We start from the raw sequence: 27,500 nt of genomic DNA, 5'->3' as shown, positions 1-27,500 counted from the left end.
CTTACCTTCCCCTGCTATGCATTGCATGCACTCTGCTTCGTGAGGAGTGACATTTCCTTTCAAACAGTTTATTGTACGGTTAACTAGTGCCATTCTTCGGTACCTTCAGGCACACCAGTGCAACCCAAAGAAGAGTCTTGTGTTTTACACAACTGCACTTGTGCAATCAGACACTGAGTGTCAACAATTAGCATGTCTCCCACAATACCAAGAATCACTACAGTGTCCGTGAATCAAAAAAAGCTTTTGCTCACCAAGGACTGCTCCATTTAGTGTGACCATTTAACAGCACACTCAGCCACAGAGTCACCTTTTAACAGATGCATTCTAACCTAAGTATCACCCTCACGAGGGACACTTTCACAGCATGTTTTCTCATCCACTCTGCCAAGAGCTGAGTGAATGTCCCATGCCATCGCTTGCACAGTTCGATTGCTAGCTTTTTTCAATGCACCTTAAATGCCCAGCAACATGTTGCTGGAAATTTACAGAACCTTGATGGATATGGGGAAGGATGCGGGGCTAACGGGAGAGCAGCTAACCCAGTGGATACAGACGCAGCTTGACGCCACGCTGGAAAGAGAAAGGAAGGAGAGAGAAGAAATAAACAGAAGTACGAAATGACAAAGGAAGAAAAGAAATGGCAGTATGAACTGGCCAAAGAAGAAAGAGAAAGGAAGGAAAGAGAAGACAGGGAGGAAAGAAAAGAGCAGCAGAAGGAAAGACAAGAACAACAGCAATATGAAATGGCTCTGAAGGAAAAGGAGCTTGGGCTGGTGACAGCCTAACAAGACAGTGACGTTCTGGCCCAACAACAAACTGCTAACCCCACACCTTCCATGCCTCATTCTAATATTTCCAGCATTAACTCGCTCATGCCAACATGGACTGATGACGAGCCAGAGGCATGGCTGGAAGAGATAGAAGACTTTGGATAATGGCTAAATGAGAGACATGGATGAAGTTCAGAGGGCCATAACAAAGGCATATGAGATTACACCGGAGAAATGGAGACAACAGTGGAGGGCTCTCCCGAAAGAAATTGGTCCGACCTGGGCTGAATGGACCTATCATGAGACCCGGGCAGGACAGAGCTGGCTCAACACCCTGTAGTGCACGGAACTCGAGAACCAGTTCAACCGGATGATGCTGGAGGATTTCTTCCAGTGTGCTCCATGACCCTCGCCATGTACCTCAATGATAAGCAGCCCAAGACACTCATAGAAGGCTGTCATATGGCTGACACTTAGGAAACCTTCCACCTGTCTTCCAGCACGTTTCGCCAATGAATAGTGCCACCGGGTCATTTCTCAGGGCCAGTTCGCCCAAAGAACGGACTCCCTTCCAAACCTCCAGTTTGTAACCACTGCCTTAAAACTGGACATTCAAAATCTGAGTGCCACTTTAAAGGGGGAGCTACCAAGAAGCACCCTTCTAAGCTGTTCAAGAAGCCCAATGGCTCCTCTCCATCCACCTTAAGCAAACCTCACAACCTACTGACACTACAGCCAATCCAAAAGGCCCCTGCAAAGACTGTGGTGATCCCAGTCACTATAGTGCCAGATTTCCTGCCTGCCCACAGCATGGCAAAGCTACCAAGCATGTCCATGTAATCAGTGCCATGTCCGCCACAGCATGGCCTTCTGACACTCCTCACCCTGAGAGGCTTGATATTCAGGTAATTGCAGTGGCACCCCTTGATGGTTCTAGCTCGCCAGTGGATTTCCCGGTTACAGTGGACACCGCATCAGAAATCTGTCTGATTGTAAAGTCATGAGTCTAGCCAGTGCCACTTTAGACAAGAAGAATCATTGGACCTTGGCCTGGATAGAGGGTTTTACTAAATCCCTCCCTACAGTTGAGCTCCAGGTCACAACACCTTGGGGCACTCAGAATCAACGCATTGCTGTAGTAAGTTCTATTAGGCATGGAGTCAAGTTCCTGTTGAGACAAAACCTCCCCTGGGGATGTTCTTTCCCAACCCCCTCCACTGCCTGGCTACCTTCACAATGAAGGCATCAACTGTAGCAGTTACAGACAGGGATACCGCCATGCTGGATGGCATGCCCCAGTCAACAAGACCACGTTCCACATGCCAGAATTGCCGCCAGGAGGGGCACTCACAGCACCTAACAAAGCTGATTCCTCCCTCTTCCTGAAAGGAAGGCCCCCAGAAACTTCCTCCCTCACAGCAAAAGGAAGTTGACAAGTCACATTGCCACCGTAAGACGTGCAAAATAAAAGGGTACTCCACGAGCTGGTTAGGATGCCCCAGCAAGCAATCCATATCCACTAATTCAGAAGCAGCTGTTTGTCACCCCTTCTTAGGCATTCTAGCCGAGGGGCCTATAGTTGTGACACCTCTTAGAGGTCACATCCAAGAGGTCACATCCAAGCAAACCAGGCCCATCTCTAATCAGGACAGATAAGGTTCCCAAGGGGGCCATGATTAAAGAGGACTGCTCTACAAAGACTGAGAAAACTAACCAGCTGAGCTGGACTCTCCCGAAGGTACGCTTAAGGATCACAAGACTTCACCGCCCCTGTTTTAGTTGTCATAGTAGCTGGAATAGGAAGCCTCCCTGACATCGCTCCCAAGGCACTCCTGCGCCTTCTTCAGAGTCAGTGCCTCCATCACCTCCAGGGAGCTTCGCAAGTAAACCTTGGAGGAACACAAAGAAGAAGAGGAAAGGGTACAGAAGGCTCTCCTTAGCACTCGTGTCCCATTGGCACATTCCACTCCCTTCTGTGCATGAAGGTCTGCACCAGAATAAGCCGCAAGTCTCGGTTACATTAATCTCTTCCCTTTAACGGATCTTGCGCCTTGGCACTTGTGTCCCATTGGCTTAGTGCCTACACCACAGAGTGATCCTGGCACCTACCCAGAGAAGGTAGCTTGAGTGGTCTCTGATCAAGTAAAATCCGTGTACTACAACATTGCAAGAGAAGCACTTACAACACCTGACATACCTTAGAGGCACTAAAATCCTAGACAAGACCCTGTAAAATAGTAGTAGTAACCTTGTAATTTTAATTAAACTAATTTTGTTAGTACTACAGTGATAAAGTTTGTCCTGTATATCAGAGCCATTGAGCTCCTACAGAACTCTTGGAACAGTACCTTATTTAGTAGCGTATACCAGGCACCCCAAATCCAGAGGAGGTTACTTGGGTACCTCTCTCATGGGTTCTACTGCCAAAAGTCAGTAAGTTGGAGTGAGTTAGAATTGCCCTCCAGCCTCACAAGCTGAAGGACACATCCTATCCACTCCTACATTTTGTTGCATTCATCGACACCATGTACACGTTCCTTTTGAAATATTTGCATGTGTCACAGAGTAAGGAACTTTGAGCTTTGTAATGATTCTGTATATAATAGGATCAGTGCCAAATGAATTGGTGCTGCAGTATCCTGCTCCTAGGTAATGTTAATGACATGTACAATTTTAAATTAAAACTTTGCTAGGAGTACATTTTGATTGCCATCCAAGACACCTTTGAGTCAGTGTTAGGGGCCTTAATTTAAGTAAGCTAGTGAGGTTATGTATCCTGCTAGAAGTTAGGTAGATCACCTTAGTTATCTTCATTGCATGGGCAAGATCCGTTAAAGGGAAGAGATTAATGTAACCGAGACTGGCAGCTTATTCTAGTACAGACCTTCATGGACAGAAGGGAGTGGAATGTCTGCTTAATGGAGAGCTGTCACAGATTTACATCCCCATTGTCTCTCTGCTTACTTGAATTAAGATTCAAAGTCCTATACTTTGAGAGGTAGCCAGCCCATCCCTACCCATAGAAGAGTGACTGGGCACTTTTGAGGTGTTCCAGTCAGGTAAGGTCCAGGTAGGAGTCTAATAGGGAATACTTAAGCATCCAAACGCCCTAGATTTTAATCCCTTTCCCTCTCTCCCTCCGATTTTTGAGAGCTCTGGTATTGCTTCTAGAATGTTCTTTCAGATGATCAGCTGATGTGAAAAGGCAGGAAAAAGTAACATTTGTCCTCAGGTGAATTCAGAAGTCATAAAAGCCAACCAGCCTCCTGCTCGATCTCAGTCATTGCTCAGTTTCAATAAGAGGAACTCTTGATGATTTTTTCCCAGCTGTGCCACATGCTGGCCCTTTGTCTGTGAACTGGCACCCATAAGGCCACAAGCGGCCTGAGCCACAAGCAGTCACATGTGATCTGAAGGAAAGCAGCATAGAGCCTGTAGCCATCTTTGCAACAGTACATTGCAAAACAAATGCAGGGTACGTCTGTAAGCATTTGAATATACCAATCCTCTGTTTCTTTCACTGAATCTTTCGTTTCATTTCGTCAATTTTTCTCTCTCTGTCAATTGTCTTTGAAATCCTGTTACCCAGTATTAAAGTGCTTCCCTGTGTGATTTAATTCGTGAATTAATTGTCCCTTGCTCGTAGGGAACCTTAAATTATTCCTCCTATGTGCTTATAATGCTATTGAGAGAATCCACGCTTCCATGAAGCTTTATCTGGAATTATTCTATATTCATAGACGTGTTTTTATCTGGAATTATTCTATATTCATAGACGTGTTATATTGTTACCTTCGTCTTCCTGCTACCCAACTTGCCTGGAGAAGTCTGTCCTACCGTGGGCAGGCCTTGCAACGTGCAGCTTTGCAAGAGATACTTAATTGTAGTCGAATTACCAAGGGAACTAAACCTTGCATTTTTCCGAGCCCCCAGCTTGCCACTGTGCTGTGAATTGTAATCATTACTTGTCTTCTTTGCAAGTAGAAGTAATATTTCGTTTTACTGTTAAATTCTACCATAGAGTTGACAGTTGCGTCAGCACTATTATTTGCAATGCTCTAACCTGTGTGAAATAAAGTAGAGTCTTGTATTGATTAGAACTTTCAATTGGAGACCTACCATTAATTTCATATGTGATTTGTATTTAATTAGTGTTTACGGTTGACCACTGTGATCGTTGTTCAAGGCTAATCTTAATTAATAGTTTCATTAAATTAACAGCCAGTGGTCAGAAAGGTATATATATATATATATATATATATATATATATATATATATATATATATATATATATATATATATATATATATATATATATATATATATATATATATATATATGTGTGTGTGTGTGTGTGTGTGTGTGTGTGTGTGTGTGTGTGTGTGTGTGTGTTTGTGTGTGTGTGTGTATACATATATATACATATTATGCATGTATAAAACTTTCTACGGTTGATATTAAGAAATGACATGACATATTATAATGAAGGTCTACATTTCACCAGAAACAACCTTAAACACTGCGTTCGTATTTGGCGGAAGGACCAGTCAGATTAGTTATGTCACAAGTTATTGTTCCCGACGTTGAATTAAATTGAAAGCCTTTTCATTACGTCACATATCAGTTGCCTGAAATAGCTAACAACAGATGACGTTATATTCAAGAAAGATCTAGAACCATTCGAAAGACTCAAACGAAGAAAAACGAAAAGTTCATATTACAATTTGAAAGCAAAGGTTTCAAAGAGTAATGCATAACTACCGAATAAAAAAAGGCCGTCTGTTTTAAGATTGCAATGTAAAGTTTTTGTCATTCTGTAGCCTAACACTTGAGATGGAAAAATAATGTTAGATTGTAACCATATTTACAATCTGATGAAGCAAAAGGTAGTAGTGAACAATAATGTTTACAGGCATATAGGCTATACTGATCCGAGGGGGTGCCTAATGTTTCCGTAATGACCCAATTGTAGAAGCGTTTTAAACCTTGATGATCTTTTTTGGGGATGAGGAATCAAAGTAAAAGCATGATCATAATATACTCACTATAGATTAATAGTGCTTGTTACAGACACTGCATCTCCACCAGGAGATAAGAGAGAGAAATGTGCTGTCCCATGGTCGTCATCAACAGCAGTAACAGCACCATAATGGTTTGGGTCTTGGAAAGTTCGATCGTCTGTTATCTGCGCGTGGATGTCCGCTGCATATTCATCAGATGTTAAGTTTTTAGCCAGCTGAATGAACATCGAAAGTAATAGGAGATAAGTCATTCTTTTCATCGTTTATTTTCTAATCCTAATAACTGCAATGAAATAAAGATTACAAGTAAAAAAATAATTTTTCAGTATAAAATTGAATAATAATGTTTCACATGTTTCTCGTAGTCCTATGACCTCCAGAAATATTTGAGTCATAGTGTTATGCCTTCTTGCAACAATGATGTTGCTATCCGTTTAAAAATTCAGTTTTGTTATTCCTTTTATACTTCACTCAAGCATATCCTGAATACCTCTTCACAACACAGACATTCACTTTGCTTACTCAGTTCGTTACAGTTTATTACCAATCAACTAATTCTGGAACATGAAAATTCAGATTACTTCCTGTATAATAGTCGATTTGTCATTTCCTGAACCTAGAAATGTTGTTTCCTATAATTTTTTTTTCGTGCTTTGGTCGCTGATGGGGTCATAGAGCAATTTTAGCTGGTTGCCCAAATGGCATCTTTGGGTAACTCAGGCAATTTGCAATCCCAAGATGGCCGCCATATGCCATATTGCAATATGAAACTTTGTTCATTATTGTAAAATCCTGTGCAATATCTCTTTTCATGGGTCTTCTTTTGTGTAGAATCCATTTTTGACATTTTTTTCGATTGCAGGTCAATCTCATGTGTTAAAAGGTCACGTTTTACATCTGGTTTAAAAAATAATGCATACTCCAACAGAATGTAACTAAAATATGTTATAAAAAGAAAATAAGATGACTATATATTTTTGTAATCTAATTCTAGGGTTCCTTTTGCAGGATTCAAGATGACATAAATCCCTTGATGCAGAGATGTGCCCCTTTTCTACCTGCAGCAAGTCTGGATGGCTGTGAATATTCAAGCTAAAAGCAGTAAAATGCAGAACATTATAGACTCTCAAGGTGAACATTCGTCAGCAGAAATTCATTAATGCTGTTACTGTTCATTTACCTCCAAGGATCATATAAAAAAAGATGTCTAAAAAGAGGAAGGAAAGTCCAAAAATCACTGATCAAACACCAACTGCAAGAGTCAGACGGTCACATGTGGCTGAGTTCCATTTCAAGAAGCAAGTGTTTGTTTTGTGCAGCATCTTGTGAACTACTAAAACCAAAACATCCTGATAGGTGGGACAGAGTGGTAGTGTGAAAGAAAGGGTGTCAAGGGAGCTGGATCTTTCAAGGCAGTTTTATTACAGTACTAGCTGACCAACCCAGCACCACCTGGGATAAGTCTGAATGACAACTGATACTCTCTCTCTCTCTCTCTCTCTCTCTCTCTCTCTCTCTCTCTCAATCCTCCTCTCTCTTTCCTCTTCTCTTTCTTCTCCCTAACACCCCCTCTCTTTCTCCTCTTTCTCTCTCTAACACCCTCTCTCTCTCTCTCTCTCTCTCTCTCTCTCTCTCTCCCCCTTCCCAACCCCCAGCCCCCTTTGGTGCCAGTGATCTTTTACCCCCACGGTATTCTTTTCCAGATAGTAAATCATATGTATATCAAAATTAGGTATGATAAATTCATAAAGTTACTAAATCTACAGGCATAAACCCGCCCCGTTCACTGGCAGAACCAGCCCCATTTCAGGGAAGCCCTTCCACCCCCACCCTCTTTGGTGCCTTTTGATGCTAGTGACGTCTTACCCCCACAGTATTCTTTTTGAAATAGTAAGTCATTTGTATACCAAGTTTGGTTGAAATTGCTCATTGCATTTCAGAGTTATGCTGAAACTTTGAAAATTATTGTCAATGAGATGTACTCTAATAGAAAAGTAACTTCTTGGACGTCCATTGAATTATATGATAAGTATGTGAATTTCGGTGGTCAGCTAATAAAATCTAGATGTTTACTGCACTGGTTTCTTATTTAGGTAGTGATGTGGTAGTAGTTAACGTTGAGGGTTGTGCATCTATTGTTGGTTTTCAGAAGTTTGTAGGTAAAATCTTGAAGTTTGTCAAAACAGAAGCCATAGATGAGGAGAAGAATGATTCTTTGCCAGTGAAAATTAAAAATGAGGCACATGATATTTCATTAAAAAATAAAAGTTATGACCTAGGTGATTTTTCCCATGACAAGATTAGGCAACACACTAGTGCAGCACTGCTTAGATTTCACTCAAAGCTGATTTCACATGGGGAAATGACAAAGGCCTCTTCAAGTTTGTCACAGTCTATTCAACATCACATTCAAACAACACTGTCTCGGGCTAGCTGTCAAACTACATCACAAGTTTGGAAGCAGTAACCTAATTCACATTTTACATGAACATGGATACACTGTTTCATATGATGAGGTGTTGCAATTCCACAAATCGGCAGCAAAGTATGTTGGCGATAATGATGCTACTCTGCATAGGATGATGGGGCTAACTCCATCAGCTTGACTCATAGTTCGCTGGTACGATAACTTTGATTTGCTGGTGTCAGCCCCGAATGGTCGCAGGGAGACATATGCCATGGCAACAGAATTCCAGATGCATCCAGCTAGGATCATTAATACTGGGAGCACTAAGCCTGGCATAAGTAAGCTTACATCCAAGGAAGTCAAGTCAATAGGTAATACTAAAGCCATGGCACTTCTGCACTACACTGGCCCGAAGAAGGTAGTTCCTCCCTCAGCCCCAACTACCAATACTACTGGGATGAGTTTTAAAGAGGTAAGTGTCTGCAGCACACTTTGGTAACTGCACAAGAGAAGGACACACAGTGGCTGAACAGTTTGGACCAACGGCAAGAAGCTATAGAGTGGAATGGTTTCAATGATCAACTAGCCAGGGACAATGGCATACTCAGACCTGCAAGCACATAATAATGTTTGGTCCTTTGATTGATGCACCTCCTTCTCACCCGACACAATGCTCACAACCCTAACATACATGCAGAGATCACTGGTTGGCACGGAATGACATGCGTTCACCTCACCATAGACATGCAGCTGTATGTTGTGAACAAGCAGGTATGCTGGAACCACCCAGAGCAGTCCTCTAATGTAATTGCACATCCTGGCAGGATGCATATTATACAGTCTTTCCTTGGTTGCATTGGAAAATTGATGCAGGGTTCAGGTCTGGAAGTGTATGTGGCTGCAGCATATGGAGGGTTGACTTGTATCTTTAATGGCAAGTCCTGGGTGAAAGCAATGAGGGCTTTTCGAGGAGTATCAGCAGCATTCTTGAAGTGTCTGCTATCAACTGGGCCAAAGACATTTGAACAGTTAGAACAGTACCTGGACACTGCTCACCTTCATCCTACTGGCTGACACTGGGTAGACAACTTCATTATTCCAACACTTCTAATTCATCATTTTGTATGTGCTGAAAGGGAAGGTGACATTTACTTGAAAAAACTAACTCAGGATTGAGTGATAAAATACTTCTTCCTTGCAGGCCATTTGCAATATGCTCAATATATATAACCCAGTACCTGCTGGAAATGCATACACTCCATGACCCAGACATTTTACATGAAATCTTATCTGTCAGCACCATGATGGGTACTGGAATGCTGTCTCTGCAGGCCAATTTGGTGAGCAGATTGCCATAAAGGTTGGAAAAGGAGCTCTCAAAGGCATGACATTGTCTGCTGAGCTCATGACTGAGTGGATTGATGCTTTCCCCATTAATGTACATGTATCAGATTATGTTACACATATGTACTCTGCTTGGTCACCAGGCCAAAATGCACAAAAACAGCAAAAAGAGGAGTTGAAGCACCAGCGTGTACTGAATGCAAAAGATCATGGTCTCATTGAGGCAGAGGTTAAGAAGTATCCACATCCACTGCAAGACCACAACCCTCATCTGTACAATCCTGTCACTGGCCAAATTGCACCTGCTTTTGTGAATGTGGTTGAATCATTCATGATCGGAGAAAAGGTGGAAAGGAAATTTAGAGAAAGTCTGCCTGATGGGTTTTACAACTCAATCAGTAGTCCATCCAAACAATGTCAGTTTTAAAGAAAAAGTTCAAAGGAAACACAATCAGGCTAGTAATACACCTTGAGAATCTTTTTCTTCGACTATCAGTGATAGGTCAGCGTCAGCAGATGAAACTTGAACCTCTCTTTGCTTATGAACTGTGTGTCGTGCCCTCATCTCTAATTGATGAACGTGGCTGCCTCCATAAAGGTAGCAAGTCATAGCTGGTCAAATGCCTTGGTATGCCTGAGACATTGCCAGCTCCCATAAATGTTGACAGTGTCGATATTTCACAATTATTTTATCATATTGTGTGGCCGCATGGGGCCACTTTATCAGATCCAATTGCCTCCATCCATGGTCACCTAAGTCACTACCCAACTGGAACTGAAAAAATCATTGTCTTTGACAAATACCATGTCGTATCTACAAAGGATCATGAGAGAAAATGGTGGGCTAGTGGCATTATCATCAACTATGAGCTCTCCATTGCCAGCCCGTTACCAAAACAAGTTGTTATTCTGAAAAGCAAGAGCAGCAAGCAGAGACTGGCTAACATGATGTATAACTTCAATGTTGATGAAATGTGACAATGGAAACTCCAGACAATTGTGCATTTGGCCTCGATGAGGCAGACTTCAGCTTGATTTCCTATGTCCTTCAGGCAGCAAGTATTAAAAAGGGTACAATACGTGTGCTTAGTAATGACTCTCATGCGTTTGTCTTGTTAGTATATTGGGTATACTGGGTGGACATACAGTAAAAAGTCCAAATGGAGTGTTGGGATGGGACAGTACTTGATATCAAAGCAACTTGTGCTAAACTAGGGACGAAATGTCTTCAACTGCTTGGCATGCATGCCATCAGTAGATGTGACACAGCCTCATATCCATATGACAAAGGTAAGATCAGGGCATTAAATATTTTATTGAGAGGGAACTTCCCAGGCTTGGCTGAGGTACTGGGTGAAGTGGGTGCTACAGAGGCTGATTTAATGGAAGCAGCAAAACCCTTCTTTCTTGCCCTATATGGACAGCAGTCAGGAAATTCTATGGAATCCACCGGCTTTACACTATATACCAAAAAGACAAAAACCCCAATTGATGACCCTTACTGCAACAACACCCAACCTGTTGCACCATGTGCTGAGGGCTCATTTGCAAGTGATGCTGTGGAAGGCAGCAGACCACCATGCTCCGCCTGGTAAATCAGCTGATATCACAAAATTTGGATGGGAGATTGAAGATGGTATTCCTATTCCTGTGATTGCTAAGGGTATACCTCCGCCACCAGACATAATAGGTGTAATCCGGTGTCAGTGTAAAATGCAAGATAAGAAGTGCACCTCAGAGATATGTGGGTGCCACAAAGAACATCTTTCACTCACATCATACAGCAACTGCCATGGTGAAGATGGCTGTTGCAATCCACACACAAACCGACAATATGTTCAAGCTAAAGATATTAGGGATTATGATATGGATAATGATGAGGATCCGAATCAGGAGGATGAGGGTCAGGAGGATATATTATAGAGGATGGTCTTCCTGATCTCTGTGATGAATGGGAAAATACATATATCTAATTTAGTTATTGTACAATATGTTCCAATAATGCACTGCCGAGCATGGACCGGCAACATGTTTCCGAGTCAGTCGGCTGTCTGGTCTCTCACAATAAACTTGTCACCAAGATGCCGTCTTATTCAAACCCAACATGGCGCAGTGAGTAGGATGAGAACCAAGTCATGCCCCTGATACGTCGACCACCCCAGGCCACGCCGAGGCGTGGCTCTCCTGCAATGCCAAGGGTCTTGTCACGGGCCGTGACACAAGCACAGATGATAATTGCAGACCAGCAACGCGCCATCCGTTCCCTTCAGGATGCCCTTCCCGGTTCTGGACCACGTGCCGGCAAAGTCCCTGTTTCTGCTGCCCCTGAGAAATGTGATGTCGTGATGTCCTCAACAGTGTTCAGGTCCTGAAGACGTTCGATGACGTGTTGGATCCACCTCAACAAGTTCCCACCGCAGGATGTTGTCCTGCACATTAGACTCAACTGTGTGCCGGCGCTGCAACGTGCACTGGACACTCGGTACTCAGAGGCCAAATGGAATGCCCTTACTCCAGACACGGCTCTGGATGCCATCGGGAATATAGTGTTAAGGTCGTCGAATCAGGCGGTGCAGTGGTCTGAATTCTTTGCCCTCGCACAAGGGCGCGAAGAGTCAGTGAGTGAATATTTCTCAAGGTGTACTCAAAAGGCCACCGACTGTGATTTTCAGTGTCCCAAATGCGGGGAATGCTTGGCTGAATATATGCTATTACGGAAAATAATGGTAGGTCTTAGTGATCCTGTATTAAAAAGGCATGTGTTTCAGGCATGTGATACGTTTAAAAGTGTCGATGCCCTTCAGGCTTTGTGTTGTACTTTTGAAGCTCCTCGCCAAGACGTTGAAAGTGTCCCACGCGGTGCGAGGGAGTCGGCTGGTGCATCGAGTGATGACGTCACAGGCAGTGATGATGTAGAGCCAGACGTCGCGGTGTTGCGCGGTAACTTGAGTGCAAAGCATTGCGGGAACTGCGGGGGACGTCATTCGCCTGGTCGAGCATCGTGCCCAGCAAAAGGTATGACGTGCCACGGGTGCCAAAAGGTAGGGCATTTCCAGAAATGTTGCAGGAGCACGAAGAAAGCGCCGCTCACCTCGAGTTCAGTGATTGTTGCAGACACACACCTCTCCCCCCACCCTACAGTCAAGGCTTGTGTTTCCCATGGGAACGGGAGGTTGGTGTCTACACTTGTCGTAGCAGATACAGGAGCACAGATCTGCGTTGCCGGACCCACGATTCTTTCAAGCCTGCACGTAAAACCCCTGGAGTTGCAACCCCAGACAGGTCTGAGGGACATAGCTAATCTCCGAGTGAGATGCCTCGGATCAACGGCATGCACCATTGAAATAGGTGGGAGACACACGAAGCAGGACGTTTACTTCGTGCCAGCGGCCAAGAACTTCTACATATCGCTGAATGCCTGTAAGGAGCTGGGAATAGTACCTCCTGGTTTCCCTCACCCTTCCCCTCTCATTGCATCAGCTGACGTTATTAGCGAGGCAGTCCCGCAACCTAACTCCCCTCAGACAACGAAGCCAGCCACCATACCTATCCAACCCATGGAGGAGAACATACCAAGACTCGAAGAATGGTTGTTACGTCACTTCTCATCCACGACCTTTAACACAACCAGGGAACCTTTACCAGTGATGACGGGCAAGCAGCACCACATACACTTATTGCCTGATGCCGTACCTTATGCCTGTCACACGCCGGCAGCAATCCCTAAACATTGGGAAGAGGAGGTAAAGGCCCAGCTTGACGAGGACGTCCGGAGGGGAGTGATAGAACCAGTTCCGGCAGGGGATGCAACGGAGTGGTGCGCAAGGATGGTTGTGGTAGCCAAGAAGACGGGCCAACCTCGCCGCACAGTAGACTTCCAGCGCCTCAACGCCCAATGTCTTCGTGAGACTCATCATACGCCGGCACCCTTCGACATGATTTCCAGCATCCCCATACACACATACAAGACTACAGCGGACGCCCATTGGGGTTTCCACCAAGTGGAATTGGACGAGAGCAGCCGCCCACTCACGACCTTCATCACCCCATGGGGACGGTATCGTTATCGTAGAACACCCATGGGTCACTGTTCGGCTTCCGACGCCTACACAAAAAGGTTCGACGACGCCCTGCAAGACATCACCAGAAAGCATAAATGCATCGACGACACCTTGCTATACGATCACAGCATCGAAGAGGCATTCTGGCACGTATATGAATTCTTGTTAACGTGTGCCTCTGCAGGTATTACGCTCAAGCCCGAGAAGTTCAAATTCTGCAAGAGAGAGGTTACCTTCATCGGGTACCACTTGGGATGGGAGTCATACAAGCCTGCAGACGAATGACCAGATGCCATTCGTAACTTCCACATGCCAGAGAAGCCCTCCATCACTGATATTAGGTCGTGGTTCGGATTCGTGAATCAGTTAGCCCCCTTCCTTGCAACGGCTCCCATCATGGAGCCCTTTAGGGACCTCCTCAGAAAGCCCACGGGGAAAAACGTCTACTGGGACAGCCAGCTACGTAGCAAACTCCAGCAAGCACAAGAGGTTATCTGTCAATTAGCCAAGGATGGCTTGGCATATTACGACAAGACGCGCCCTACGATAATCATGACGGATTGGAGCAAGGAAGGCATTGGTTTCGTCGTCCTTCAGCAGTATTGTGCTTGTCAGTCAGCTGACAGCCCCTTTTGTTGCAAAGGTGGCTGGCGTCTTGCCCTATGTGGCAGTCGACACCTCACCCCCTCCGAAGCAGGGTATGCCCCTGTGGAAGGAGAAGCCCTTGCAGTCACCTGGTGCTTGCGGAAGGCCAGGTTGTTCCTACTTGGGTGCCCTAATCTCACCATCATCATGGACCACCGTCCACTGGTCAGACTGCTGGGTGATAGGGCTCTTAAGGACGTCATCAACCCAAGATTGTTTAACCTGAAGGAGAAGACACTCCAGTTCAAGTTCCACATCAAGTATCTGCCCGGAAAAAGGAACACTGCCGCGGATTTTCTCTCAAGGTGCCCGACCATGCGAGCACCCCACGAAGCTTCCGACGTGGATTTGGAGGACAACATTCAGGTGGCAGTGGCATGTGCAACCGTGGTCGCTTTGGAACCGGACATCATCGTGTTGGATGAAGACTGCGTTACGAGCGCCACGTCTAACGACCCAGCGTATCAGCCCTTGCTTGCTAGGGTCGCAGCGGGTGATTGGCCCCAACAGAAGTCACAAGAACTCTCCTGCCTTCGTCCCTTCTTCAGCGTTCAGGATCGGCTAGCCATCAACCAGGATCTGGTGACATACTCTGTGGACCAAGGATGCATACGTTTGGTTGTCCCCGAAGATTTACGTCATCAGGTAGCCGCTAACCTACATGCAGGGCACCAAGGCCTAGACTCTAAGCTTAGAAGGGCCAGGCAGTCAGTCTACTGGCCGGGAATAGAAGGAAACCTTCAGCATCGCCGTGCCCAATGCACTTCATGTGATAAACACGCCCCTTCACTGCCTCCCGAAGAAATGATGCACACGCCGCCAGCAGAATACCCCTTTCAGCAAGTCGTCGCAGATATGTTTCAAATAGAGGGCAATGTATACATGGTATACGCAGATAGACTAACTGGTTGATTAGAAGTAGCTCACTTCCCCAGTGGCGCCACGTCCAACAAAATAAGCACTCACCTTCGATCCTATTTTTCACGTTGGGGAGCCCCAGAACAAATATCGACTGACGGAGGTACTAACTTAGCCAGCGAGGAGATGGAGGCCTTCTTCAGGAGATGGGGAGTCAAGGTCCGTCTGTCGTCAGCCCAGTGTCCCCAGTCCAACGGCAGGGCAGAAGCAGCTGTCAAATCGGCAAAGAGGCTACTCCGAGAAAACACATCAAAAGGTGGAGCCCTTGAGTCAGACAAGACGGCCCTGGCGATACTCCAATATCTCAACACACCCCTCAGGGAGATTAACAAGTCGCCATCTCAGCTTGCAACGGGTCGCCAGCTGCGTGACGGGGTACCGACGGCTAAAAGACACCTGTTAGTAGACAGGTATTGGAGACGGACGATACGTCGAAGGGAGCTACAGGTGGCAAAATCGCAGGAGGCTATGCGCACCCTTGATACCACCAGGATACTGCCGCCCATCAAACTAGGTACCCATGTATGCATACAAAACCAAACTACTAAGCAGTGGGACAGAACAGGCGTAGTATCGGAAACTAGGCCCCATCGTCAGTACACAGTCAAGCTCAACGGGAGCGGCAGGCTCTCAAAAAGGAACAGACGACACTTGAGAGTCATTGCTCCGCCCCCCAGCGCTCCCGTGTCTCCTCAGCACGACACCTCAGCGAGCCCTACGCCCTTAGAACCAGTAACACGCCCCATGCAGGAGCCCAGCGTCGTTAGTAGGCCAAAAAGGGCCGCCGGTAGACCCAAGTGGCTCAAGGACTTCACATAGTACTGCTATTATTTGTTGTTTGCACATGTATGCAATCGTATCAAGAATTGATATTTCTCAAGAATCCATATTATTTCTTTTGTCTGTATATGTATTACTTGTAGTATTTGTACGCCACCAAGCAGCGTGCTCAGTGTATGTAACTGCGTGTTTTGGTATTCAAAAGTTAAATTTTTTTTTTTTTCTCTTATCTCTCATTAACATAATCATAATGACATTTGCCCCTTTACGATATGTTCCAATAATGCACTGCCGAGCATGGACCAGCAACATGTTTCCGAGTCAGTCGGCTCTCTGGTCTCTCACAATAAACTTGTCACCAAGATGCCGTCTCATTCAAACCCAACAGTTATCATATAAAAGTAATTTTGTTATGTATATGGAGGAGACAAAAGACATTCTTGCATCTCTTCAAAATGTAAAATTCTTTAATAACTGGATTTAGCTATCCTTTGAAGTTTCACATGTAACTACCTAATGATAGCTCTCAACAAAGTAAATATAAATAAGGGGGATCATAAGTGCTAAGTGCCATTTTTATTTGTTGTTCATCCAAGTCATATTTAGCTTTTACCCAGCTTCTAGCACATAAGAATGAACGGTAACTGGAAGAATTATTATATGGCATCGTGGTGTCAAAGGTCATGGACACCGAAAAAATGAAGACAGGAGAGTTTGGAGAGCAGGACGAAGATTAGAAGGGAAAATATGGGACAGGTATAGATTGAAAGAAAACTTTAATTGGAAGAATGACATATTTAATTGATGTTGTACAGGAAACCCCATTATAAGAGCTATTACACATTTTACTAGTACACGAGAATAAAAAGTTAAGTTTTCAAGCTGGTGCTTGGAGCCATCTTGAATTACGCAAATTACCCGAGTTGCCCAAAGATGCCATTTGGGCAACCAAGCTAAAATTGTTCTAAATCCACATCTAAATCCAAATTAGCAAAAAAAAAAAAAAATAAATAAAAAATAAAAAAAAATCATAGGAAACAACATTTCTAGGTTGACTATGGAATAGATAGGAATGTCAAATCGGCTATAAGTCATTCCTAATTAAGTAAATTAGAGTCTTCTATTAATGTTTTTTGTTAAGGCCCAGGCAAATCCGGACCTAACCTTCAACTGCATATATTTGGACTTTTTTTGTTAAGAAAGTTCACTGTCTGTATGTGATCTTCACAGAATGTGGGAACAATGTTATATTTTTTCCAAACAATACGGGTTATCTTTCACGTCTTGGTCTCACATTATAGATCAACTATCAAAACGTCCTATTCTTCTTGTTGCAGACCGGGCAACTCTATCTTCCTTGTTTGTTATCACTGTTAGCTTGTGTCAGGAAACATCTGTAAATGCTTGTGCCATGAAAATATGAAGGCAAAAGAGAATATTTCTTATTTAAACAAGAACTGAAATAACCCTTCCTTACCGCAAAAATATCAACAAAATCAGCATCTCCTAATTCCATCCTCTTAGCATAGGCCCACTTCATAGCTTCAGCGAAGCGCTGATGGCTTACAACCACATTTTCATCATCAAAGCTTGATGGGGTTATATCATATTCGTCCATAATATTCAGCATGAAACCCAGAATATAACCAGATCCAGGAGGAGGCACTGAGTACATTGTCAAACCTCCATTGTCCAGGCTCACGTTCATAGGTTCTTTCCAGAGAGGTCTGGAAAGATGACAATGTTGCACTGGTCAAGAATAAAGATTGCACTACATAGGTAAATCGTATCACATATTCTTTAAATAGCATTTCAAGTAAATTCTACCATTGCCCTGATCATCCTCTGTTTAAATCTATAAAGTACCTTCATCATTAGCATTGCATACTAAATGAAACTGGTCAGCAGATATCCACGCACATCTTGAATATCAGGCGTTCTTTTCAAACGCAGCTACTACTCTGGAATTCAAACATTTCCCCCCACAGAAACTTAATCAAAACCATCTTGCCAATCTTTTATTTTTCTTTCCCAACGTAAATAAACAAACTCTTCTCTCCTATCTGTTTTGCAGATAAACTTATATCTCCTTTTCTCATCCATCCAACCCTCAGTGTCACATCATGCAAAGGTAAATCATGACAAAATCTCTGATACATTCTCTTTATATATTATTTTATGAAAATATTTCTCCAAAGGCTTTTTGGACGTAGAATTTTCGCCTCTTCCTGACCAAATATATTCATCTATAAGCTTTTTAAGGATCAGTGAAATCTTTTTTATTGACTATATTGTTGAAAATCCTTCATTAGTTATGTAATTCCATCTGATCATCTAAAGTTACCATTTTCGCTCACTACCACCAAATTCGGGGTCATGGGTAGTGGCGGGTACAGTTCCTTCCTTCCATTTGCCTGTATTTCTCTCGGAATCTTTGTCGGCTAGTGTCTGCAATACATACCTTGTCACTGCAACTTCTCTTACACGGTTGAAGAGATTGCAGCGAAACCTGAGACAAATGTAGACCTCATGCACAGATGCGCATGTTGGAAGTTGGCCCGCTTTCCTGTCCCTCTATCTATGCAGAACTTTAACTTGGCTATAAACTTTGAACTATGAGAGACTTCATATTTTGCATGCATTCATTATTAACGAAGCCCTTTCAGATAACGCCAAAGTTAATAACTAGTTATCTTGACCATGACAATCCTACCAAAAAGACTATCAGATGGCAGTTGTTTTGATTTTTTTCTTGCTTCACAAATAGAACTTGTTTGGTGAAAATGATCAAATTTTGCAAGAACCTTAACGGTGCCTTCGTCAACATTTCATCATTCGAAATGTTCGTTAAGAATATTTGGCTGGGGGTCACTAGAGGAAACGTATTGCTCTGGAAATACTCTCAGAATGATTAAGCTGCATAACTTGGTGTCTAACTCCTTGTTCACATTTCCATGTATGTCTCCTGTTTCAGAAAATGAAAATGACCATGGTCACAAATCCACCCAAAATGATATCACACTCCATGGAAGTAAAACAAACTTTGCATTCGGACTTCTGCTCTATCCCCTCACCATAGAAACGCCGAATCCCAACAAACAGGCCTTATCCACACAACGCTCAATCATTTTAATTCACAATTCATTTCAATATATAACTTTTTCACTCTCTTGTGTATACGCTAAAAAGTAGAATCTCCGCTAGTGTCTAAGGAATAGTGAAAAGGAAAATAAAAGAACTGATAACACGAAAGAGCAGCGCATAAAGATGGAAAAGAAATTACCTGTAATTAACCAAATCTTCATGAGTGATTATTCCACCAAAGTTCTGAATATCTTCAACAAGTTTCTTCGAAAGTTCTCCGGTATAGAGAGCGTCGGGCTCATACTGCAAAACCCGAAGTGTCTCGCCAAGTTTTGGACGCTTGAGGATTTCGCCTTCTTTATAAACTTCTCCAGTCTCAGGGTTGATAAATACACTGAAATGTAATACAGACCTTGTTTTTATAATTGAATTTCACCTTTCTCAGTTATTCAAAACTTTACTATCTTTCAAAAATGCACCAATTGTTCATCTATGCATTTTCTTTGTGATACATAGAAAATATCAGTTGTGTCAAATAGTTTCCTACTGTTGCCCAGTGTATACACACACACATTTATGTACATATTACAGTATATATATATATATATATATATATATATATATATATATATATATATATATATATATATATATATATATATATATATATATATATATATATATATATATATATATATATATATATATATATATATATATATAAATCATTAAGTCGTTTAATATCGACTGGAAGTCGTTGGAGGGTACTGCCGTGTGTTTGAGTCACTTAGGTACCAATCTATTTATCACTTATAATTCCCCTTCGGTAATATTCCCGAAGTAGAGCGAATTGGATATTAAACAGCGTTTGTAGCTGAATGTTTACATATAAAATGTTACGCTGATATGATAAAAATTCATATATATATATATATATATATATATATATATATATATATATATATATATATATATGTATATATATATATATATATATATATATATATATATATATATATATATATATATATATTATATGTATAAATATATTATATGTGTTTGTTTGTTTGTGTGTGTGTGTGTGCGTGCGCGCGTGTGTGTCACACTTTACCAAAAGGAAAATGAAACCCTGGGAGTCAATTCCAACCGGTTTCTATTCATGCACTTTCCTGGGCATTGGTACTATGCACAGTGACAGAAACTGACAACACACATGCTAGAGGTACAGAACAAACAAACAAAGAGGGCGCTGGTCGCCAAATATTCAAAGCGTAGATTTGCAAAAGCGGATGGTGCCGTGAATTTTGACGTGGCATAATTATTCACAAAGGCACCTACTGACGATTTGCTGGAGATTTTTATTGGATACATTAGAGAACAGACAGCTGAATATACCATTTTCCATGAGCACGCTAATAGAATTAATTAAAATTTGCGTAAAAGAATGTAAATTTCAGTTCAAAGAAAAATTTTACTCTCAAAATGTTGGTACGGCAATGGGTCATCCTTTATCCCCAAAGTTAAGTAATTTGTATTTGGAATTTTTCGAAAGGAAAAATATTGAACAAATACCATTCCAGGCAGTGTATTATGGTTCAGGTATGTTCATAACATATACATTTGGCCAGGGAACGGAAATGTAAATGCCTTCTTTGGTAAATCAAGTAAATTAGTACCATCGACAAAATTCACAATGGAACTGGGATTGCTTTATACATAGAACTGGAAATGGGTTGAAATACAGTGTGTCCAGAAAAACTACCAGTACTTCACACGCACATTTCTATTTTGGTAAATGCAAATAAAGTTCAGGAACCAGTTTTCATATCCATGTTTTTAAGACCATTATGTATATGTAGCCTTGAATGAACTGAGGACGAAATAGATATTAGAAATACAGGCAAGAAAATGAAATATCCTGACTGTATTAAACAATGCATTAAAAGTGGTAAATAACACTTATGGTAATAGCAAAGAAACTTAGATAAAAATAAATCGGCGGTACTACTACATAATAATAATAATTTCAAAGATATACCCATATACTTAAAAATTTGGAGTTAATGTAGCATTTCATAAAAATAAAAAAGAATGAAAAATTTCCTTATATCTCTCCCAACAATAAAAGGATGTGTATATCAAATCCCATAAAAGTCTTGTGATAAGCTTCATGCTTGTCAAACTGTAGAAGCATTGGAAAAGGGAACAGAACAGCATAAAAAAACAGGTACGATGTGTATAGGAGAACAGTCGCATTTTCATACATTTTATTTCCATACGTTATTTCATACAATCAAATGGGCAGAGAACAAGAAAGAAAAATTTTTCTGATATTGCAAAAGAGAGCATTTGTAAGAACATAAATATCAGTAAAGAATGTATAAACTTGACCCATTAATTTCAAAAGAAATATGTAAAATATACAAATTTTAAGGAAGGTAGTTGACATGGCTGGGAAAAAGGTAAACGACCACCCACATGTGGATAAAATATTTTTAAACAGAGAACTTGACCTCAGACACCTGCCAGGTGTAAATATTAGGTTTCTAAGTCTGTATGCTCTATTATACTGTCTCTCTGGCATATACTGCATATTTTAAATTCCTATCACTGTGTATCAGTCCTCTGAAAATGGCTTAAATTGCTTAAGTATAAGGCATAAACTACGTGTCAGTGTGATATATATATATATATATATATATATATATATATATATATATATATATATATATATATATATATATATATATATATATATACACATATATTGTCATAAAGTGTTCCAAGTACCTGGTTATTACACTACTAATCATAGAATTCAAAACTTTACCTCACTTCAGCCAGATCTCGAACTCTCATAACAATAAAATTACGACTGTGTACTCTAAAGGCAACAGTGATCCCTTAAAACACTTACTAATCATGTGAGAAATCAGACTAAGTTTATCAAAACTAGTGTGAGGTATCAACATTTAAACAAGAAATATACTAAAGTAAAAGGGCATCACTCCATCAAACAACTTTAACTATCTCCCCAGGCTAGAGTCACATCAGCAAAACTGAAGGAACAAAACATGTTTATCACTATGCCTTATGCACACAATCAATCCTACCACTGGTGGTTAGTAAATGAAACACTATTGTAAAGACTTTAAAATATATCACTTTTAATTCAAAATTAATAAATCAAAATTCAAAACTTAAAGAAAATTTACTATTACTTGAAACCAAAATTCACAAAATTTGACATTCTTAAACTAAATCACAAATGTTAATTTATAAAAAAATTTCATTAATCAAGCAAAATTTAAACTATTAAGAAATACTTACGATTTGAAAAGAAAATCTAAGTAAATGAAAGTTGAATTAAGTATGTCATGTTAAATATTAATAGACACCTAGTATGCTAAGTAAATAAGTGTTAAATCACCACTATATAAAATGTGAAAAACTAAGAGAATGCAAATACACAAGCATCAAATTAAAAAGAATTAAACAATTCAGATGACATTAAGAAAATAAATATACAAAACATAAAAGTGAAATGCAATGTAAAATCACTCAAGTATTTTAAGTTGTGACTTAAACTGTAAAAAATATTACAATACCTATAAATTGCAGTTATGGCCGTTACCAAAAATTGCCTTAACTGATGTGGTGCCACAAAACACACAAAATTCACACTCTTTCACAAATGCAATTTCAAGATTTCACAAACTCTTTACTTTTAGGTTACGAGTTTAAAACCACTTTATATATATATCTATAGAGAGAGAGATTACAATTAATGTAACAAGCACAGTATCCAGTCTTATAATGAATGAATCCTATCATCAGTCAAAGAGCAAAACTTTCATGGAACATTCTAGAAAAGAAAGATGATGTCACTTCCTAAGCAAAACATTTTGGGCCTGAGACAATGCAATGTTACAAAAACATGACGTAACAGATCTAGACATGTTCAGAAATTTTATTACATAATAGTCATGAGGATTTTTTGCAATCTCTACTCTAAACAATTTTCAAAAGGTATACGTGACTTGAACAGAAAATCGTAATGGACAAAACTTTTACCGAAATCTCAACATGATCAATACAGCATGCAGCTGGGTAATTATAATTGGTGTGTTATGAAACACAAAGACCTCGCAAGCCTTTCCTTATTTTAACTGATGGCAGCTGAACCAAAACACAACGTTCGAAATCACAAGTACGGATCACATGTTACTGAGAGACAAAATGCGTGATTATATATTACTTTATTATTAAGAGCAAATTATTAATTCCTGTGAAATCTTACACAAACACTACGTATGATATTTCAACAATTATTATCATTACACAGAATACAATACACATCTATTTTATAAAGAAAAAATCATACGACAATTATAAAGTTATCACATATTGCAGAAAAATCATACTTTATATGTTTTACAAGAAAATATCATGAGATTCCTCCCCCTAGAAGATTAATTATCCTGGGTTTGAATCCAACAATTCACATTGGGATAAATTGTCTGCTATTATATTGTGCCTCCCAAAAATGTTCTCTATTTTTACACAGTAGGGTTACAAAATCAGTCAGGGGAGCTACTATGGCTGAGAAATTCAGACAGAAACGGTGAAAAAATCCAGCCAGGACCAAAATTTTGTAGTTGCTTCCCAGTAGTAGGGGAGTAGCCTTACGAATACCTTCTACGTTAGTGTCAACAGGAGCGAGAAGGCCTTTTCCAACTTCAAATCCCAGATGCTAAACAGTTGCCTTTCCAAACTCACTATTTTCTAAGTTGATTGTTAGTCTTGCTTCCCATAGTTTCTTGAAGACTCTTCTTAAAATCCTCAAATACTCTTCCCACTATGTCATCAAGGTATACACGCACTCCTTCTATGGATCCTAGCAGTTGATCCATCACTCAATGGAATGTTGCAGGTGCATTCATCAGACTAAACGGCAAAACAGTGTATTGATACAGTCCACAAGGAGTAATGAAAGCTGACAGCAATTTAGCATTATCATCCAAGGAAATTTGATGATAACCTTTCAATAAGTATATTTTGGAAACAAACTTGGTTTTCCAATATTATCAAGTAACTGTTCTATAAGAGGCAAGGGATAATTGTCAGCCAAACTGATGGAATTCAGCTTCCTATAATCAGTACACATCCTAATTGAGCCATCTGGTTTCTTCACTAACTCACATGGAGAACTGTAATGACTTGAACTGGGTTCTGCTAATCCATGCTGCAATAAATACTCAACTTCTTTCTTCAAAACATCTCGATGAAAAGGTGATAAATGATATGCTCTCTGTTCAAAGGGTTTTCCATCTTCTCTGATCTTTATCTCATGCTTTGCCAGAGCGATGCGCCTAGGTATATCTGCAAAAATTTCAGGGAAATTTCGAATCACTTCACTTAATTCACTACTTTGATCAACACTCAGATGTTTTAGTTTATCCTCCAAATTTTTCAATATGGAAGAATTGTTCATCTTGCTTTCAGCTCCCAATTCATCCATCCTCATCCTCTGCAGATGAAGTTGTCTGTGTTACTGGAACTGTTTCAGATTTAGTCTCTGAGAAGTAAGGTTTCAAAAGATTCACAAGTATCTTCCTCTGTCGTTTTCTTCTTCCTGGCGTTTCAGTCACATAAGTTTTATCACTTAACTTCTCTGTTATCTTATAAGGACCTTGAAATTTATTGGTAAGGGGAAATCTTTTCACTGGTAAGAACACTAGAACTTGCTGTCCTACACTAAAACTTCTTTTCATTTTCTCTTGACTTATTTTCAGATTATCTAAAGAGAATTTTCTAATTTCTCTTAACCTTTTCCTTAAGTTCTTCATACATTCTCCTTGGATTTCCTCTTGATTTTCTTCCCAGTTTTCTGCAAGAATCTTCATTGGACCTCTCACTTCTCGACCAAAAATCATCTCATTAGGTGAACATACCATGCTTTCTTGATAAGTGTTCCTAACTTCAAAGAACATTAAGGGTAAACCAGCATCCCATTCTCTTCCTGTCCCATAACAGTACTTTGTTAACATACTTTTCGATGTCTAGTGGAACCTTTCCAAAGCTCCTTGAGTTTCTGGATGATAAGCAGTTGATAACTGCTTATCATCCAGAAACTCAAGGATGTGAAGCACTTGTTAAGGGTGAAACAACCCTTAACAAGTGCTTCACATCCTAGAACAATTTAGAAGCAAAGTTTGTTCCTTGGTCACTTTGCACAATTTCTAGTATTCCAGACTTTGAGAAAAACTCCACTAACTTCTCAGCAATTATCTTGGCACTTGTACTTCTTACATCGATTGCCTCAGGATATCTTGTCACAATACACATTAATGTCAACAGATATTCATTTCCTTTTTTTGTTTTCAGAAGCAGTCCAGCCACATCTACAAACACATGCTAAAGGGTTCTCCTCTAACTTCTATGGGTTGTGGGGGGGCTTTCTCAATGGTTTCATTCGGTTTTCCAGCTATTCGGCTCGACAGAACCTACTTACATCCTGATTCCCACTTACTTCCTCAATGGATATGGAATCAGAATTTGATGATATTCGCCCCATTCGGCATTTCCTGGTATATCTGCAGGTCTGTGCTTCCTCATTAGTACACCTTCCTTTTGATAATAACAGGTAGGAGTTTGTTGCATCTCTTCTTGATCAACAACTCTGAAGAACAAATCAGCCAACGTTATATCCTTCTTCTGCAGTTCCATTAGCTTCTGTCTAGTCACTTGACCAACTTCAAGGGCTGAACTCTCAACATCTGCTAACTCTGCTACTGTAGTTTTACTAGTATCTTCAGGAACACTTTGACTACTCTGAGTCTCTTCAAGAACAACAGGTTCTTCTTCTTCTTGGGAAATCTCTTCACTGCTAGCACTAGGGGAAACTTCACTTTCCTGGAACAACTCTTCTAAACTCAAAGATCTTTCACTTGATCCTTCTTGTGCAGGTAAATCCCTCAATTTCTTCATTTGCAGATGAAGTTCTCTTCACATTCCTGGCAGTTTCAAAACTTGGAAACAGGTGGGAGTTATTCTTCTCTAAATCCACTGTAGGACTAATCCTCAATGGTTTATCTGTAACTATAGGACAAGGAACAAAGGGTACACCATCTACTTCATTACCCTGTAAAACATGTACACCTTCAACAGCTAGTGAGTCATTCACAACAAAATCAACATTCCCTGTCACCAATTCACACGACAGGTGCAAGCAGCATATAGGAGTTACCTCTTCTCTTCCTGTACCCTTCAAAATAACTGAATCTCCTGTGAGAATCTTCTCCAACTGTGGTGAGCACCACGAACTACCAAACTATGGTTACTCCCAGTATCACATAATACCTTGACTGGTATCTGCACACTCCCTCCTTGAGTTGCCAGCATACCTTCATAGATATATGGCTTAAAAGCCTCCAAGCTGCTCAGCCACTCACTGTTTGAAGTTACATTTCCACTGGTTGCTAAACACTCTGCTTGTTTAGTTTCAATCTTTCCTACAGTGTCAGTCTTCCCCACACTGCTCTTCATAGTCTGTTTCACCTGGTCACCTTTGACCACTTGACCAACTGGCATTGACTGTTATTGTGTCTGATAACAATCTCGACTATAGTGTCCTGCTCTTCCATACTTGAAGCAGACAACATTAGTCTTCTGTATCTGTCTTGAGAAACTGGATGATGAGGATTTAACATTCAATTGCTGAGGGGTATTACCTTGCTTTGCATTGGTATTGCCACTAGACGTATTTCCACTAGTAAATTTGTTCCTGAAATTTGGATGAGACCTAAAACCTGTGCGTTGTTGGTTCTGATACTTGACATTATTGGTATGCCTACTACTTATGATATTGTAATCTTTACTCAATGTAGCAGCTTTGTCAAGTTTCTTAACCTCTCTCTCTCTCTCTCTCTCCCAAATAGGCTCTTATGTGTTCAAGAATTCCTCTAAGATACTGTTCTATGACTACCAGTTCCTGAAGTTTGTCCATGGATTTAACTTTAGTAGCCTCCAACCATCGTTTGAAACATCTCAATTTGTAGGCATAATCCAAGAAAGTCATCTTGTCATACTTTCTCAAAGATCTGAATCTTTCATTGTAATACTCGAAGGCATCTGGTAAACCTGTAGCACAATGTGTTTGAGTGCCTTGTAATCTTGACACTGATCAGCTGATAAGGCTAAATAGGCACTTCTCCCTTTCACAATGAGAACATTCTGTAACAAGACCGACCATTTATCTTCTGGTCATCCCATACCTGAAGCCACTTTTTCCAAGTGATCAAAAAACTCATCTGGAGCTTCTTCTGTAAGTAAACTTTGGAATTAACTTCTGCACTCTTATCACATCAAATATGGGGTCTGAATTACCTTGGGCAGAGTTAGAAGGTGCTACAGGTAATTTGGAGCGAGCTTTTAGTAACTCCATCCCCCCTTTCATAAGCTTCCT

The 27,500-nt window shown here is 40.8% G+C and overlaps 1 protein-coding gene across 3 annotated transcripts in view; it reads right to left on the bottom strand.

Moving 5' to 3' along the window:
• Positions 1 to 27,500, bottom strand: part of LOC136853137 (scoloptoxin SSD14-like) — a 342,771-nt gene that overhangs the window by 11,202 nt on the left and 304,069 nt on the right. For all 3 annotated transcript variants that reach the window (XM_067128438.1, XM_067128439.1, XM_067128440.1), the window contains 3 exons: positions 19,233 to 19,427; positions 17,427 to 17,676; positions 5,819 to 6,009 (listed from right to left, as the gene is read on the bottom strand). In XM_067128438.1, coding sequence (XP_066984539.1) covers positions 5,819 to 6,009; positions 17,427 to 17,676; positions 19,233 to 19,427 — 636 coding nt within the window. The remainder of the gene's footprint in view (positions 1 to 5,818; positions 6,010 to 17,426; positions 17,677 to 19,232; positions 19,428 to 27,500) is intronic.

Source organism: Macrobrachium rosenbergii, chromosome 26 (assembly GCF_040412425.1).
Source record: "Macrobrachium rosenbergii isolate ZJJX-2024 chromosome 26, ASM4041242v1, whole genome shotgun sequence".
NCBI lineage: Eukaryota > Metazoa > Arthropoda > Malacostraca > Decapoda > Palaemonidae > Macrobrachium > Macrobrachium rosenbergii.
The sequence above is the reverse complement of the archived record's forward strand: the minus strand, read 5'-3'. Positions and strand labels throughout refer to the sequence as shown.